Here is a 16,682-nt window from a genome sequence, read left to right as displayed (position 1 = left end):
CTGTCCGTGTCGCTCCACTGGACAGGCCTCAGCGCCTGAACCCCCTCATGGTTCCAGGGTGGCCAAACATACTTTATTTGGCTGGGTTTGGGGCTTTCCATGCTGCAGAGTTGCTCCTCATGGGGGTCCATTAAAGTGGGGGGCCTGGAATCCCAGGGCTCCAGCCATCAGCCCATCGGGCTCCGTGTCCGGTGCTCCCCCACTTTTCTTTAAGCAGAAACTGGATCCTATTAAGACTATGACCTGGTGTGGGGCCGCCCGGATTTGATTTCCCTGCGGGCCCTGCGGGTCCCTATGCCTGGGCCTTGCCCCACTGCCACGTCCTGTCGAGGGGCAGGGACCCGGCAGAGAGGCTAGGGCTCCCCCTGACCATCTCCAGGGTCAGTTGGGGGCCCAGGGTGGCGCTGATCGGGGCGCCCTCTGGCCCTGCACCCGGGACCTGACCCCCCAACCCTGCTGGCTGCCCTCCTGGTGCTGCGCCCCATCCCGGGCTGGGTGTGGGCTGCCCACCTCCAGCTCCGAGCCAGCTCCTGCCTCCCTTTCCCCTGCACGCCACCTTGCATGAGAGACACGCACAGTGCTCCTGGGGGCGGGGGTCCCCAGTTCGTTAGGGCACCTGGGTCTCTGCCAGATCCTGGCTCCTAGTCGTGGGTGGCCGGGCGGAGAGCAGAGTGGGCGTCCCCGGATGCACGGACTTCACAGTGCCCCCAGCCCCCGAGCGCATCCCTTCAAGGAACCCGCACCTCCCCCCCAAAAGCTAGGAATCAAACATCTCATTAAAATGTCTTAATATATTTATTACATACTAGAATAATACTGACTACATACGAGAACAAGGGCATTTTGGATAAACGAGTGTGAATCCAGAATTTCATCCACCATTTCCACCCCCCTGCCCATCTATGGCTATTAGAATTTAAGGGGATTTTTTTTTTCTTTTTCCACCAGGGGTACTCAGGGTTTATCCTGGCCCTGTGCTCAGGAGGGACCCCAGGTGGCGGTGCTGGGACTGAACCAGGGCCACTGTGGAAGGGATCAGTGGCCACTGGGAATATTTAAATTTTGATCCCTACTGTATGGTTCTAAGTCTCAAAGAAAATGCAACCTCAGATGGCACAACTGAAGGGCAAAGGTGTTGTGCTGCTGTGCGATCCTGGGCAAGGCACTGCACCTCTCTGAGCCAGTTTTTGTTGTTGCTGCCATTTCGCTGTGCAGTCTCCAATCCAAGCCTTCGAGTCACTAGGTTCATCCTTCATAACACGGGGAATGAGAGCCCGGCCCGTGGCACTATTAGGCTCCCTGGGGGGATAGACCCAGACCTGTCCCCAGTAAAAGCCTCACCTCACTAACCCTGGGGTCTTGCGCCCCTGCTGGTCAGTCTCGGCACTGCAGCTGGAGTGATTGTGGGGGAGGGAACCCCCAGGATCCTTCCCTTTGTTCCCAGGTTCTCTGGTAACTCGCTCTTTAGTCAAATTCGTCTTGCTTCTGTCTTACCTGCTCCCCTCAAAACTTCTACTTTTGCTTTCCCTAAGCACCTCCCAAATGGCCTGTTGCGTTTCTGCCTCTGCTTCACTCAGGTCTCTGCCTGATGGACCCCGCCCTGGACCCTAGGAACTGGCTCTCTGCCTGCTTCTGGAGCCCTGCCCCTCAGCTTGCTCTTCCTTCCGTGTGTGTGTGTGTGTGTGTGTGTGTGTGTGTGTGTGTGTGTGTGTGTGTGTGCGCCCACACCCGCCTCATTTCTAGCAGAGCTGGGAGTCCACTGTGAGTGCAGATGGGAACTCAGGCCTCCTGCCTGCAGAGTGCCCGCTAGAGTTTTTGAGCGATCTCTGGCTCCAATCTACTTTCTTTTCATTTGATGCCACCGAGAAACAGGATCTATTTATTTGCTTACTGTCTGTTCACTTCACTGGGACAGGGCTTTTGTCTGCTAGGGGCTGTGATCCTAGCACCAAGCACGTCCCAGTGCTGGGAACAGAGATGGTACCAGGAAAAGAAAAGTGTTGAACGAATGGGCAAACCCTTGATCACCCCTGCCACCAGCAGGCAGGACACCTGGCAGTGCCCTCCCTCGGAGGTGGGCCTGGGTGTGTTTACATGAGGGCAGTTCTCAGCCCTGGGCTGGGAGGATGGATGGGTGAGGGGAGAATCCGGGGGACTGCTAGGACCCTGGAGAATCTGAGCAGGGCATTTCTGATGAAGAGGCCACCAGCCTAGGACGGCCAGGAGTTGTGTAAGTGGGGGTGACTTCAAATACCCAGTCCCCTCTTGGGTCAGGAAGGGGCCAGGCTTACACATTCCTTGAAGTCCAGCTCCCCCCAGTGGCCGAAGCTTAAGTTGCTTGGACACCCCAAGATTGGAAGCTTGATGCAACAGTGCAGAAGGACCAAGGGTGCTTCCCAAGCTCCAGCTTCCGTGGGGTCCCCTCCCGCCTTCGAGCTATTCCCACGGCCACGTCCAGGGTCCCCTCGTCCCATCGCAGGTGCGCGCCGGGGCCCCTAGAAGGTGAGCTGGGCCAGGGAGGCCAGGGCGGGCTCGGGCTTGGGTTCGGGCTTGGACTCGGGCTCTGGCTCGGGCAGCCCCTCCTCGTCCAGCCCCCGACGGCCCTTGCCGATGGCCAGGCGGGGCCGGCCGCGGTTGAGGCCGTCCAGCAGGGCGCAGGCCTGGCAGAGCGCGCGGCTGGCCAGCGCCCCGCAGCGCGTGCAGGCGCCGGGGGGCGGGGGGCGCGCGGCGGGGGCCAGCGCCAGGCGCTCGGCCGAGTGCACCAGGTCCAGCACCGCCGATGGCCGCGCGGCCTCCAGCATCTTGAGCAGGCGGCGCGCGTGGCCGCGGAAGGCCTCGGGCGCGTACACGCACTCCTCGGAGAAGTAGCGCAGGCGGCGGAAATGCGCGTACAGCACCACCTCCTTCTGCGAGGCCAGCTGCAGGGGCCGGCAGCGCGGCAGGGCGCCCCCCTCGCCAGGGGAGCCCAGCACCCCGCCGCGGGCCAGCCGCCCCGTGTCCCCGCGCAGGAAGTTCATGAGCACTGTCTCGGCCATGTCGTCTGCGTTGTGACCTGCGGAGAGGCACGGAGCAGGTGAGCGGGCACGGGGCAGGGACCCCCACCGAGACCCAGAGAGTGGGGGGAGCCGGTCCCTGACCGGGGCAGCAACCAGCACTGCAGAGCAGCCGGGTGCAGGTTGACAATGGGCCCAGGAGGGAGAAACGTGGGGGACCTACCTAACTGGGGTCCCCTTGAGTCATCTGGGGGCGCAGTTGGTTCCAATTGAGCCAACCCACCCTGTGCTGTGGCCCCTGCATTTTGGAATGAGTAGTTGTGCACCCTAGACCACATGAGGACTCCCTTCAAAGTGCTCACAGCTAAGGTCTGGAGAGAGAGTACAGAGAGAGGGCGGCTTGCCTCGCATACGGGTGACCAGGGCTAGACCCCCGCACCCCATAGGGTCCCTGGAGCCCTGTCGGGAATAATTCCTGAGTGCAGTCAGGAATCAGCCCTGACAGTCACAAAATCAAAGACATTAAGTGCTTGCACACCGTCCACAGGGCCCCGCAACCCCGCAGGGAAGGCGTCTGGGGTGCTGGTGGTGTTTGGAAAGAGGGGGAGTGGCTGTGCATATGGACAGGCTCTACCTCCTTCTCTGAGCCTCGGGTACCCCACTTGTGACCGGAGGATCCCGGGTCTCAGCACTTCTCTGCCCACCGCGGCACCCCCATTCTGCCCGTCGGTCTGGACTGGCTCCTTAGATGGTTCTTCACCCTAACCCCAAAGTTGTCCCCACAGAGTGCTCCCCGCTCTTGCTTCTTCTCCCAGCGGGCGCCCTGCGCCTGCGCTCACCGGTCACGATGTGTGTGGCTCCCACGCGGCGTGCCCCCTCCTCCAGCGCCCTGCGCCGCAGCACCCCGCAGAAGGTGCAGCAGGCGCGGCTGCGGCCGGTGCCGGCCGTGCTGCGGGCCACGTCGTCCATGGTCCAGCCCCCGAACAGGTCCGCGTAGGCCACGACGGTGAGCGGCAGCTCCCAGAGCGCCGCCTGCTCGCGGACGGCCGCCAGCGCCGCGTCCCGGTAGCCGCCGATGCCCTCGTCCACCGCCACCAGCTGCAGCGTGATGCCCAGCCTCGGCGCCAGCTCGCGCAGCACGTGCGCCAGAACGGTGGAGTCCTTGCCCCCCGACGCGCCCACGGCCACCACGGCGCCGGCGGGCAGCAGCTGGCCCTTGGTCACCGTGTGCAGCACCTCGGCCTCAAAGGCGGTGCAGAAGCAGCCGCTGCACAGCGCCTGCCCCGAGCGCGGGCGGCGCAGGGCGGCGCGTGCCTGCTGGCAGGAGGCGCACTGCGGAGCTGGCATCGCGGGGTCCTGGCTGCAGCAGCTCCTCCTGAACCGGGAGAGAGGGGGGCGGGTTCTAGGGGATTCCGGGCTTGGGGGTGGGGACGGGTGTAGGAGCTCCCTGCCTAGGAATAGACCAGCGTGGAGCCAATGAACAGAATTCTTCGAGGCGCAGTGGTGAGAGTTTGACACGTGGGCCCCACATGGTAGACTGGGGCTTCTGCCTCCTTGTCTCACCCATCAAGGGTAATGACAGGCAGGTCACACCCAGATTGAGCTCAGATCTTGTTTTGGGGAACGGATTCACTTTCTCCTTCCATAGCCCTGATCACAGGGCAATTCAGAGTCTGAGAGGTGCCGCAACTACACTGGGGACCAGTCCCAGTGACAGTACGACTGGGAAGGGTGCTTGCCTTGCATGCGTGCAGCCACCCCGGGTTCACTCCTTGGCACCCCATATGGTGCCCCGAGCACCACCAGGTGTAACTCCTGAGTGCAGAGCCAGTAGTAAGCCCTGTGCATCACCCAGTGTGGACCCCTCCCCAAAAAGAAAAATGTCAGGACTAGAGGGCCCAGGGGCTTGTCTCTCGGGGAAAGACGGCAGGAAGGGCAGCCTACGGTTCCCTCTGGGGCTGTAGGGGTGATGTGACACTGTCTTCAGTAGGGGCCTCACGAGAACCTATGCCATTTGGACCCCTTGCCCCAGGCTTCAGTACCCCAAGAAGACACCTGTTTCCTGGTGCCTGCTCTGCCCCGGTTCTCAGCCCGCTGGTTCAGCCGGTTGGTTCCTCGCCTGCCACTGGCTCCCCCTGGTCCTATTTTCTCTCCCAGACCTAACTTCATTCTCCCTGGATTCCCTCTCTCCAATTCCTGGTTCTCCAAGATGCCCAACTTGGTCTCCTGGAGGCCGCCTGGACTGTGCTGCCCAGTGGGTGTCCATGGGAGGGTGCTCCGAGGACCCACCTGGGTTCCCACAGAGCCTTCGCTCAGCTCTGCAGTGCTCACGCCCACCCTCTGAGCCCTCTTGGGCGCTGGCTGAGTTCATCTGCAAGATGGCAGGGACAACAGCGCCCAGCTGACCACGCTCGGGCTCCAAGCTCCGTTACAGGGAGGGAGCATGCGCCTCACCCTCCGGCCAGGGCACAGGGTCCGGCAAAGAATCGGGGTCTCCGGATGTGCCAACTGGAGGCGGCGGGGAGGAAAATAATCGAAGCTGACCGGCGCGGGGAGTGGAGTGGGAGGACAAGACACGGCCGGTCTGCACAGCCAGGACCGGGACTCCTGGACAGGAGGGATCCAGGCGACTAGGAATCACAGAAACAACAATCACCACCCCCGGAAGCATCCTTAACACAAGGCACCAGGATAAAAAAAAGTTTTCTAAAAAACGCGGGAGCCCATGAGCCCAGCCGCCACGGGACAAATACTCACCTAGCCAGAAGTCGGGGACGGGACGTTTATACAGTCACGCGGAAGCTGGCACGCGGAAGTGATTCCGGAAACTACACTCCGCACAAGGGCCATGTGCCTACAACTCCCAGGATCCCACGCGGCGGCAGCGCCAGTACTTACGGCTGCTGCGCGAGCTTGGCCTTCAATTCCCAGAACCCCCTGCGCCTCCCCTTGTTGTCCCCGCTCCCGCCTGCTGTTCCCATCACGGCGGGCGCGGTTTACCTTTCTGCTCCTGCGCACGTGGTGCCCCGCCCCCGCCAATACTGTGCCAGAGGCTTGAGACCTGCCTATTTGGATTTGCTAGTTTGTTGGGCTTACGGTGGGCTTCTAAGGGGCTGTAAACCATATTACTTTACCCTTCGCAGTGGCGTAAGTGTGTAAGAGAGGCAGATACACAGACACACGCACGCACGCGCACACACACACACATTTACACCTTTGCGCACAGCTGCGCATGCGCCAAAGCGCTGCTGATTGTGCTGGCGTACACACCCTATTGCAAGCAGCCCACCTTAAAAAAAAATTTATTTCGGGGTTGGTGTGATAGTACAGCGGGTAGGGCGTTTGCCTTGCATGCGGCCAACCCGGGTTCGATTTCCAGCATTCCATATGGTCCCCAGCACCGCCAGGAGTAATTCCTCAGTGCATGAGCCAGGAGTAACCCCTGTACATCACTGGGTGTGACCCAAAAAGAAAAATATATTATTTTAAAAATTAAATTATTGGGGCTGGAGTAATAGCACAGCGGGTAGGGAATTTGCCTTGCACACGGCCGACCCGGATTTGAGTCCCAGCATCCCATATGGTCCCCCAAGCACCACCAGGAGCAATTTCTGAGTGCAGAGTCAGGAATAACCCCTGTGCATCGCTGCATGTGACCCAAAAAGCTAGTAATAATAATAAAATAAATTATTGTGAGAACAGTTACAGTTATCCATGATTAGGTTTAAGTCTTACAATGTTCCAACATCCATCCCTTCATCAGTGAACATTTCCCACCACCAATGTCCCCAGTTTCCCTCCTTCCACCCTCCACCTCCGGTCTGCCTTTATGGTAGGTACTCTCTCTCTCTCCTCTCCCTCCTCTCTCTCCACTCTCTCTCCCCTCTCTTCTTTCCTCTCTCTCTCTCCCTTGAACTTTTCCTCTCTCTCCCTCCCTCTCTCCTCCCTCCCTCCCTCCCTCACTCCTTCCCACTGCCCCCCCTTTTGGGCATTATGATTTCCTGTACAGGTACTGAAAAGTCACCATGATCACTGTGGACATGAATGTTTAAAGTAGGCGAAAAGCAGCCTGCATTTGCTGCACTTGGGCACAAACATGAGACACAATACATGGGCTGACATGACAGAAGTGAATTGACTCTGAGCAAGAATCCAAGTGCCTAATGCCCAGGGCTCTTAAGGAGTCCTGCAGGAGTGACAGCAGCCCAAACCCCGTCCAGCCCACGCCCTCCTTCCCTCCGGCTGGGCAGGGTTGGAGCCAGTCCCTTCCATGCTGGGCCCATGTTGGGGACTGGCCTTGGTAGCCCGTTTGCTTTCCCTGAGAAGGGAGTGAGCAGGGGAGAAACAGGGCATGCGGGAGTGCCATGTCCCACTGACTGACCCTGTAAGGCAGAAGGGAAGGCTGCACCTGATGGGCCTTGGCCAGGCCAGAGCCACATTCTCATTCCTGAGAGAATTCAAGGAACTACCTGCATACACAGCTGCAAAGCAGAATAGCAGATAACGTAGCTCGCTCCACTTGTAACCTTCAGCTTTCCCACAGAGTGTTCACTGCATCACTGTATCACTGTCATCCTGTTGTTCATCGATTTACTCGAGTGGGTGCCAGTAATGTCTCCATTCGTCCCAGCCATGAGATTTTAGCAGCCTCTCTTTACTCATCTTTCCTAACACTGCTGTATTGGAGGCTCTTTCAGGGTCAGGGGAATGAGATCCGTTCTTGTTACTGTTTTTGGAATATCAAATACGCCACAGGTAGCTTGCCAGGCTCTGCCTTGCAGGCGAATATTCTCGGTGCTTGCTGGGCTCTCCGAGAGACATATATTTTTTTTTCCTCTATGATTTGTTGCCTACTTTCTGAACCCCATAAAATATGGTCTGGTAATTATGGCAAATGGGTAGGGAGTGTCTTATGATGCGTCACATGGCCGTGCGGTCCAGAAATATGTTCACTCATATGTTCACTCATATGTACACTCAGCCCAAGTGCGTGGAAAGCGGCCTGGAGCGTGGCGGTGGTTGGGTAGTGGAGGTCGGCTTCGGGGGCTGGGTCCCTTGGGGCAGGGAGGGCTCTCTCCCACCCCCCTCTGGAGCACCCCGAGTGAAAACAGCCTGGTGCAGAGTCCGGTGGCATGGTCACAGGGGCCTCATTTTATGCTCCCTTCTGGGAGAAGCAGCCGGAAGTTCCCAGCTAGGCAACCCTCTGATCTTTGTCTAATCCTTGAGGGGGTATGGGTTGAGAGGGTGAGTGGCAGGAGCCTGCAGTCAGCTCTGAAGAAGGGCTTGGACTAGAAAAGTCATCCTCACCACACCCCTGCAATATGATTGGTCACCATCCCCTACCTGCCATTCCTCTGTGGAGTGAGCAACCTTGGGGCTGAGTAACGGGCATCCGAACAGTGAGTGGAGGAAGAGGCTGGGCTGGGCAGGAGGGGGATACCAGCAACCCTGACACCTGTGGGCGAGCAGCAGAGGGGTCCCTAGCTGGCAGGAGCGGGAGTCTCCATGCACCCCACACTAGGGTGCCTTCTGGTGCAGCTGTGGGGAGGGCAGGAATCTCACTGGCAGGGGCTGGAGTAATGGCACAGTGGGAAGGGCATGGCTAGCCTGGCATGCGGCCACTGGGGTTTGACCCCTGGCATCCCAGAGGCTCCCCGGAGCAGTACCAGGAGTGATTTCTGAGTGCAAAAATCTGATCTGCTGATCAAAGAAAGTGTCTGGTCTCTGGGGACCTCCGTGTCCTGGCCTGAGACTCAGACCAGACTGAGTAATAAGAGCAACAGCAGCGCAGGGAAGCTGCAGCATGAGGTGATAGCGCATGTGTGTTCGGGACGGGGGGGGGGGGGCGGGGGAGGGGGCAGAGAGAGCCCCAGGCTCTGGCCAGTCACAGACCCTCGTGCTCGCTGCTCCTGCTGCTCTCGTTTGCTCTTGTGGTGTCTGAGCTGGGGACAGCCAGTACAGGTGACACGATTCAAACCCACAGGAGCTGGGGCTGCTGGAGAGAGTGAATCCTGAAATGTGGGTGCTTTTTGCTTATTTGGGGCCCACACCTGCCAATGCTCAAGGCTCACCCCTGGCTCTGTACTTGGGGATCACTCAAACTTGGGTCTGCTCGTGCAAGGCCAGCGCCCTTCCCGCTGTGCTGTCCCCCCAGTCCTGGTCCTTTTGTTTTGTTTCATTTGAGGGCCACACCCAGTGGTGCTTAGGGCTTACTCCTGGCTCTGCTCTCAGGAGTTACTCCTGGCAGTGCTCAGGGGACCATATGGGGTGCTGGGGACCAAACCCGGGTTGGCTGTGTGCAAGGCAAACGCTCTCCCTGCTGAGCCATCGCTCCAGTCCGAGAACGTGGGGAGACAGCATATAGAGTGAGCTTGTCTTGATGGCATGTTTTCTCATTCTATTCTCTTTTAATTCCATATTCCCTAAAGTCTTCAGGTACCCCGGGAGCAGCATGCCTCTGCTGTGTTAGTGCTATGAGCACTCACACAGACCTCAGCGGGGATCTGCTGTGTCACAGGGGAAGCTCTAAGCCTAAGGAGGTGATGTGTTTCCTAGGTCAGCACAGCTCCTGAACATCAAGCCCTGCTCGCTGGGCTCTTCCAGGGACCTGTCAATGGACACACAGAAAGGTGTTTGTGAACAATCGCCTCTTTGCCATGCATCGCTGCACAGTGCACGCCATCACACTTACTCTCCCCCCATCTCTCTTGAGCTCTCTGCAGCCAACATCTCCACCACCACCAGACAACCACATCCGTGTTTGTCCAAGTCAGCAGTGATGGGTCTGAGAGATAGTATAGCAGGTAGGGCACTTAACTGGCATGCGACTGACCTGGGTTCTATCCCTGGCATCCCATGTGGTTCCCCAAACCCTGCCAGGAGTGATCCCTGAGCACAGAGCCAGGAGAAAGCCCTGAACACCGCTGTGTGTGACCCTCCAAAACCAAAATAAATTTTAAAAATAATAAGATAAAATAATAAAACTTAAAAGCAAGCTCCCGGAAGCTTCGCGGCCTTGCGATATCTTATAGCCTACTCCCTCTAGGAGAACCTGGCAAACTACCGGGGGGTTCCTGCCCACATGGAAGAGCCTCGCAAGGTCCCCATGGTGTATTAATATGCCAAAACCAGTAACAAGCTGGGTCTCATTCCCTCTACCCCGAAAGAGCCTCCGATGTGGCATCATTGGGAAGGATAAGTAGAAAGAGGCTTCTAAAATCTCAGGGCTAGGATGAATGGAGACGTTACTGAGACGGCTCGAGAAATTTGACGATCAACGGGATGATGATGATGAATAAGATCAGCAGTGATATCGCTTAGGCACATCTACTGGGCACTCCTTACATCCCAACTTCTTGAGCTGGTCCACTGAAACAGGATTTCCTTTCCCAGACAGAGGAATTATCTGACACCAGTCGGGTGTCCTAAGTGGAGCTCACTTCCGACCGGGTGTGCGCGGAGAGTGCAGACTCCAGGGACGCAGGGTCCGGTGAAACCGGTGTGTGTCCCCTGCAGACCAAGCCACCCTGGCCAGGCTGCTGACAGTGCAGCCCCCTGGCCCAGGGATCCCCCTGTGGATTCCTTTGGTTTGTGAGAATGGTGACAAAGAGAAAGGAAAGCAGGGGCCGGAGAGACAGTACAGTGGGCATGAGCCGGATCCATCCCACAGCCGAATAAGGGGACCTCAAGGTCTGACCCGCTGCCCTGCCAGGGAAGGTGAGGATTGGCCAGCAGGCCTGCCCGTCAACCTCCCCAGACCCCAGCTCGCCCAGCCCCCTGCCCGCCCAGTCCTGTTCCAACAGGGTAGGCTGCTCCGAGCCTTGCTTGCCCGGCTCAAACCGCCAGTGTTCTCTTGTCCCATGGGCCTCACTGAACCCAAAATGTAATAAAAGCGACCCCCTCCCCGACGGGAGCCCAGTGAGCTTGTCCCTGGCGTGGGTGCCCGGGTTCCTCACCGTGAGTGCTGGCCCTGGACTGGTCTCCCCAGCCTCCTTTTCCTTTTTCTCTGCCTCTGTTCCCCTAGAGGACATCAGGGTCTTGGTTCAGGATCACCTTGAGGTCGGACTGTGATTGGGGCGTGTTGTGACCCCACCCCCGGAGCCTGGATGGGCGTGCCCGTGGATTCCCGCGGCCAGGACACCCCCCCCCCCCCCCCGCCACGCACGTGGCCCCGCCCACTCCCACGGTGGCCTCACGTGCAGTAGATGAAGTAGAGCAGAGAGGCGAGCAGAATCGTGACGGTGACTCCCACCAGGCTTCCTTCTATCACGTCCAGCAAGGCTTCGGAGTCTGTGGACAAGGGGGGCTCGGGGGAGCCCCAGTGTGCGGTCCCCTCCTGCCAGCCCAAAGCCAGGGCCACCCTCCCCCCAGGCTCTGCCGCTACCTGCTCGCAGTGGTGACAGGACTTCGAATTCCCCCAGGTCTCGGTTGTCCCCACGCCTCTGTGGCGGGCAAAGTCCATCTCCAGGGCTATTCAGGGGGCATCTCTGAGGCGGATCTGGGCCTGTTGCGTGAGACAGCGAGGCCTGCAGCCCATGGGCGTCAGAGGGGGCAGCAGACGACGGCAGTGGGACAGGGGCCCCTCCCTGCCCCAGGCCTCTCATCTCTCCTGATGGAGGAATCGGGTCGAGGTTCTCTCTCCACCTCCAGAGGGGCCCCGGGGACGGTGGCACTCAGAGCTCCAGGTCAGATTTTAGAAGTTCCCTGATTCTGTGTGGCCAAGTGTCCTGCCGCCCAGTTCTAACTCAGAGATCATAACCCTGGCCCTAAGTACCACTATCCTGGGGCCAGAATAGATGCCATCAGCAATGGGGTGTGGGCGAGTGTGGGGGACGGGGGGGGGGGCACAGCGCAGAGGACTCGGGCAGTGCCGTGACCCATCTAACACTGCAGTGATGTGCTCCTGACATAGCACGTTTGCTGAGACCCAAAGAGCATGTGGCCCCGAGCAAGAGCCCGCGTGTCAGGTGGGGCTTTAGGGGAGGTGTCGGTGCAGCCATGGGTGGGACAAGGAGGGGTCGTGCATGTGGGGGACATGGGACCTCGTTGCCTTCCTGTCCTTTTGCCGTGAGACGCCAAGTCCACTAGGAATTGTCTCAGAACATCAGAGCCTCACTGGGGAGGGGCAGGAGGAAGAGGAGGGCCGTCTGCTAGGCCAGAGTTGAGACTGTTGGAACTGTACTTCAGTGTGCCGGTACCAACCCAGCTTCAGGTTCTAGCACCACAGACCCCCGAGCATCACCGAGGACAGCCCAGAGACCAGCTCCAGACCTGGTGGCATCGCGTCCCAGGACACTTGTACTGCATTTGGGGCTAAGAATCATCACCATAGGACAGTGAGGAGGACACTCGCCTTGCGTGCAGTTGACCCAGGATCAATCCCCAGCACCCCATGGGGTCCCCTAAGCACTGCCAGGCATGACCCCTGAGTGTTGAGCCAGGAGTAAGCCCTGAGCACCACCAGGTGGGGCCCAAAAACTGAAAAGAAAAAAAAAAGAAAGAAAGAAAGAAAGAAAGAAAGAAAGAAAGAAAGAAAGAAAGAAAGAAAGAAAGAAAGAAAGAAAGAAAGAAAGAAAAAGAAATCACGGGGGTTAAGGGGGGAGGTCCCGGACCTTCTGAGCACTGGAAGATCTCCCCACCTCAACAGGGGGACAAAGACAATTTCAGGGGCAGGACTTGGGGATCCCACCGCATCTTCCCATCTGAGCACTGCAGCCCAATTCTGAACCTGGGAAGGGACCTTCCCACAGCTCCCGCCTACCTGAGGCTTTGTAGCATTGTTCTGGGTTGTTGGGGTCACCTGGGGAGGGAGAGAGGAACAGGGGTGATCTGAGGCACCCCACAGCCTCCCAAACCTGAAACACCTGAAGACCGGGGCTGTGACCTCAACCACCCCCCTGCCCAGTCAGGCCCCCGCCCCCTTCCAGGCCCCTGCTCACAGCTGACTTGGATCCTGACTATCTTCTGCACAGTCAGGCCGCTCTCAGGGAAGTAGACCTGGCAGCTGAGGATGGAGCCGTCGTCCTTGATCATGGGGGTGAGGGTGAGCACCGAGGAAGTGTTGGTGCGGGGGCCCAGTGTGGCGAGGGCTGCCGAATTCCACAAGATGATCAGGGATGTCTCCCACGCTGTGACCCAGGGCACGGAGCACACCAGGTTGCTGGGGACGCCGGGGTGCAGTGTCGCCGGCAGGAAGATGTCTGGGGCTACGAAGGTGTCTGAGGGGGAGGAGGGGTCGGGAGGGGAGTCTGAGAACACCCACCAGGAGAGCGGGACTTCCCAGGCCCTGCCCCCCCACCTGACACGTGGATATAGATGGGGCGCCACTTGAAGCTGTATCTATGAGTTATCCTGAGTAGCTGGTAGAAATAAGAGCCTTCGTCCTGCTTCCTGGGGTTCCGGATGATCAGGGAGCAGTCGTTCTGAACGGGGCTCCCGATTATTTCAAAGCGACTCTTGTCCTCCTCCGCCACCTGTCTGTCGCCTTCTCTGGCGGCCACGAGCTTGTCCTTCTTCTCGTTCGTGCTTTCGCGGAACCAGTAACTGTAGATGACCGGCATGCGTGGCCCCTTCGCCTTTGGCTTCCCCTTCCAGGATGCAGGGTGGTAGACTCGGCAGGGAATGTAGAAGGACATTCGGGGCGCCACTGTCACGTTCCGCTCCATGTCTATCCAGAACCTGTCATACGGAGCCTGCGAACCTGGGGCGGGGGGTTTGGACATCAGCCCAGCCGGGCCCCCAGGGGCCCCTCCCTGAGCCCCACTCACCAGGCCACAGCAAGACAAGCAGCAGCAGTATGGCCGAGGGGCGGCTCTGGGGTCCCTGGGAAGGGAAAAGGGGAGGAGAGTGTGTCAGGGCAGTGGGCGGCCCACGGGGGCCGAGAGGAGCTGAGCACTGGAGTTTGAGTCTTTCACAGAGGAGGGTGCTCAGCCCTCCCCTCCTGAGTGCAGAGATGAGGCATCCACGGTTCCCCGACCCCTCACAAGCACCCCACGGGAGTGACAAGAACAGAGCCTGGGTCTGGCTCGGCCCCCAGGACTTCCCTGCAGCCCCGTGCTGCACCCTCACCACCAGGTCCCGACACAGGGACGCAGGGCAGTGTCCCTCTGAGGTGCTGTCCCGCCAAGGCGGTCACCCTGCTTGCTGGTGGTGTGCAGCCTCCCCCAGCCCTCCAAGGGCTTTTGATTTTGTTTGGGGGCCACCCCTAGCAGTGCTCAGGGATGATGAGGACCGTGTGGGATGCCGGGGATCGAGGCTGGATTGACTGTGTGCAAGGCGAGAGCCCTGTCTGCTGCCCCTGCAGTCTTTTGGTTTGGGGATCATACCTGGTGGTGCTCAGAGCTGAGTCTCGGCATTTGCACTGGGTGGTCCCAGTTCCCTTACTCAAGTCTCCCCCGCTCTGGCGTGCTGGGGGAGAGAGCAGAGACTGTCTCAGCCACTCTTTCACGCTCACGCTGGGTCCAGAAGTTTGGGAGACAGAACCAACAGTTTCCCAAGAGGACCCTCGAGTCTGGTCACTGCTCCTTCTTCCCACGAGGCTGGGGAGGGGGTGGGAGCCATGGCACAGCGGGGAGCAGCGGCTTTGCATGGTGGCAGACCCAGGTTCAATCTCCGGCACCCCCTGTGGTTTCTTGAGCCCCACCAGAAATGATTCAAGAGCACAGAGCCAGGAGTCAGCCCTGAGCATCACCGGCTGTACTTCCCCAAAACACAAAACAAACACCAGGAGCCCAGGGAGAGCATCAGCCTCACCGGGAAACCCCTAGTGCGACACGACCACACTCCCCACTCTCCCCCTCATCCTCCACACCCTCCCCTGCCCCCTGGGTTCCCAAGTCTCAGGTTGCCTAGCAGCCGGTGGCTGTCACTGAGAGTCCCTCATGCCCTGGCTCTCTCCAGCCTCCAGGTGGCCGAGCTGGCCTGGGGGCCTCACCTGCCACCTCCACACGGCCCAATACCCCGCACCCTGCTTCCGACAGCAGCCCTCGCCCTTCACTCTTCCTGCCCACCCGGCCTGGCTGATCCCCGCTACTTCGGCTCCAGTAGCTCCCTGCAACCGCCAGGGAGGAGTCTGTGTGCCCCCCCCCCCCGATTCCCTGCAGGACTTGTCCTCCCCCCAGTCAGAGTCCTCCCCGAACAGTCTGGCCAGGGTTATTCCTCAGGACTTGTCTCTCCTGCTTGCCGGGGGACACAGGGTTCAGCTGTCCTACGATGATGTTTTGCACTTGGGGGGCCCCGTGGGATGCTGAGGTGGCACCCAGGCTGACTGCACACAAGGCCAACGCCCCCCTGCTGTCCTAGAGCTCCAGCGCCATCATCACTCTTCGCCTCCGGCACGCCTAGAGGAAAAACTGACTTGGAGCCAGGAGTGGGGCGCGGGTCCTGGGGCCGGGGGTGTCTGAGGAGGAGGAACAGCACGTGCAGAGGCTCCAACACGAGGCGTGAGAGGAGCGGGCGGGGTGGGGGCCGCAGAGCAGAGACACTGGCTGGCAGCAGCACTGTTGGGGCCGGGGCAAAGTGACGGGTCTGGACATGCTTGTGCATGTGGGAGAGATGGAGGTAGGGGCGAGGGTTAGGGTGGAGAGAGATGGGCGAGAAGAGGAGGGAAGGAGCTCAGGACTTGTGTCAACCACCAGCGAGCAGAGAAGAGAGTCTGGTCTGAAGAAACAGACCCACTGGGTCAGCAGTGATGGGGAACACTCTGTTTGCTCAAGAGGACAGTGACAATTCAGCTCTGACTGGTGGAAATCCCCAGGGCCTTCCTGGAGGAGGTATGGGTGTGATGTGGCATCGAGACACCCTCCTACTCACCTCCTGGACGGTGTGTGTGTCCTCCTCGGCGCTTGAAGGCCTCCCTCCTTCGGCTCCTCCTCTGTGAGAAGGGACCAGGGCCTGTCCCTCCCTCAGACTTCGGGCAGAGCTCAAACAAAGCCCCTTCACTGTCAGAGAAAGGCGGCCATGAGTGTGGCTCTCCACATTCAGACCTCCTGAAGCGCCTCTGTCCTAGACAATGGGTGGGCGGAGTCCCGGAATGCTGGGGTGCACGTTGCCACCCCTCAGCTTCCTGCCTGTCACCCGGACCACTCAGGTCCCTTGGGCACTGGATCTAGATTCCACCATGCACCCCGCACCCCTGGCCTTCGTGGGCGGTGGTCACGGGCATCGGTAGGGCAAGAGGACAAGAAGCAGCTGAGTCTGTGACCACCAGAACCACGTTCCCCACCCGGGCTCCCTCTAGGATGGGACCAGGATGTCCCTTCAGCCCTCCTGCTGCCTGTGGGCCCAGGTCCTCCTTGGGAGTCTGGACTCACGCCAGGCGCCTCTAGGCCTCCTGCATCACCATGCGCAGGAGCATCTGCGAGTCCGCCTGTCCCACCTCGGCGCACCCCGATTGACCCATTGTTGGGGACAGAACTGAGGCAGAGTCATGGCAGAGGATCCAGAAAATGACAGGGGTGGGGGCTGGATCGATAGGGCATTGGGGAGGGCATTTGCCTTGCACGCAGTCAATCTGGGTTTGGTCCCCGGCACCCCATATGGTCCCCCGAGCACTGCCAGGAGTAATTCCTGAGAGCAGAGCCAGGAGTAAGCCCTAAACATTGCTGGGTGTGGCCCGCAAATGCAACAAAACAAAACGACCAGGACTGGAGGGACAGCACGGCCGGAAGAGCGCTGGTCTTGCACGTGCAG

The 16,682-nt window shown here is 59.6% G+C and overlaps 2 protein-coding genes across 2 annotated transcripts; both read right to left on the bottom strand.

The window, feature by feature from the left end:
- Positions 1-776: 776 nt before the first annotated feature.
- On the bottom strand, positions 777-5,885 carry LOC129406768 (cytoplasmic tRNA 2-thiolation protein 1). Its single transcript, XM_055145410.1, has 3 exons — positions 5,751-5,885; positions 3,833-4,368; positions 777-3,052 (listed from the first exon to the last, which is right to left on the bottom strand). The coding sequence occupies exons 2-3, from the start codon at positions 4,338-4,340 to the stop codon at positions 2,496-2,498; spliced, it is 1,065 nt and encodes a 354-aa protein (XP_055001385.1). The 5' UTR covers positions 4,341-4,368; positions 5,751-5,885; the 3' UTR covers positions 777-2,495.
- Positions 5,886-11,184: 5,299 nt separating this feature from the next.
- LOC101550538 (myeloid cell surface antigen CD33-like) lies at positions 11,185-16,392 on the bottom strand. The gene is made up of 7 exons (XM_004619774.2): positions 16,333-16,392; positions 13,760-13,814; positions 13,291-13,692; positions 12,932-13,210; positions 12,754-12,792; positions 11,377-11,496; positions 11,185-11,282 (listed from the first exon to the last, which is right to left on the bottom strand). The coding sequence occupies exons 1-7, from the start codon at positions 16,390-16,392 to the stop codon at positions 11,185-11,187; spliced, it is 1,053 nt and encodes a 350-aa protein (XP_004619831.2).
- Between the last annotated feature and the right edge of the window lie 290 nt (positions 16,393-16,682).

The sequence above is a fragment of the Sorex araneus genome, chromosome 8 (genome assembly GCF_027595985.1).
Source record: "Sorex araneus isolate mSorAra2 chromosome 8, mSorAra2.pri, whole genome shotgun sequence".
NCBI lineage: Eukaryota > Metazoa > Chordata > Mammalia > Eulipotyphla > Soricidae > Sorex > Sorex araneus.
This window is presented reverse-complemented; position numbering and strand designations above follow the sequence as displayed.

Coding starts and splice junctions, on each gene's coding strand:
- LOC101550538 (XM_004619774.2), bottom strand. CDS start 16,392: ATGGGTCAATCGGGGTGCGCCGAGGTGGGACAGGCGGACTCGCAGATG. Junction 12,793..12,931: donor AGTCAGGATCCAAGTCAGCT/GTGAGCAGGGGC, acceptor CTCCCTCCCCAG/GTGACCCCAACAACCCAGAA. Junction 11,283..11,376: donor CCTGTCACCACTGCGAGCAG/GTAGCGGCAGAG, acceptor CCTTGTCCACAG/ACTCCGAAGCCTTGCTGGAC.
- LOC129406768 (XM_055145410.1), bottom strand. CDS start 4,340: ATGCCAGCTCCGCAGTGCGCCTCCTGCCAGCAGGCACGCGCCGCCCTG. Junction 3,053..3,832: donor AGCCACACACATCGTGACCG/GTGAGCGCAGGC, acceptor GCCTCTCCGCAG/GTCACAACGCAGACGACATG.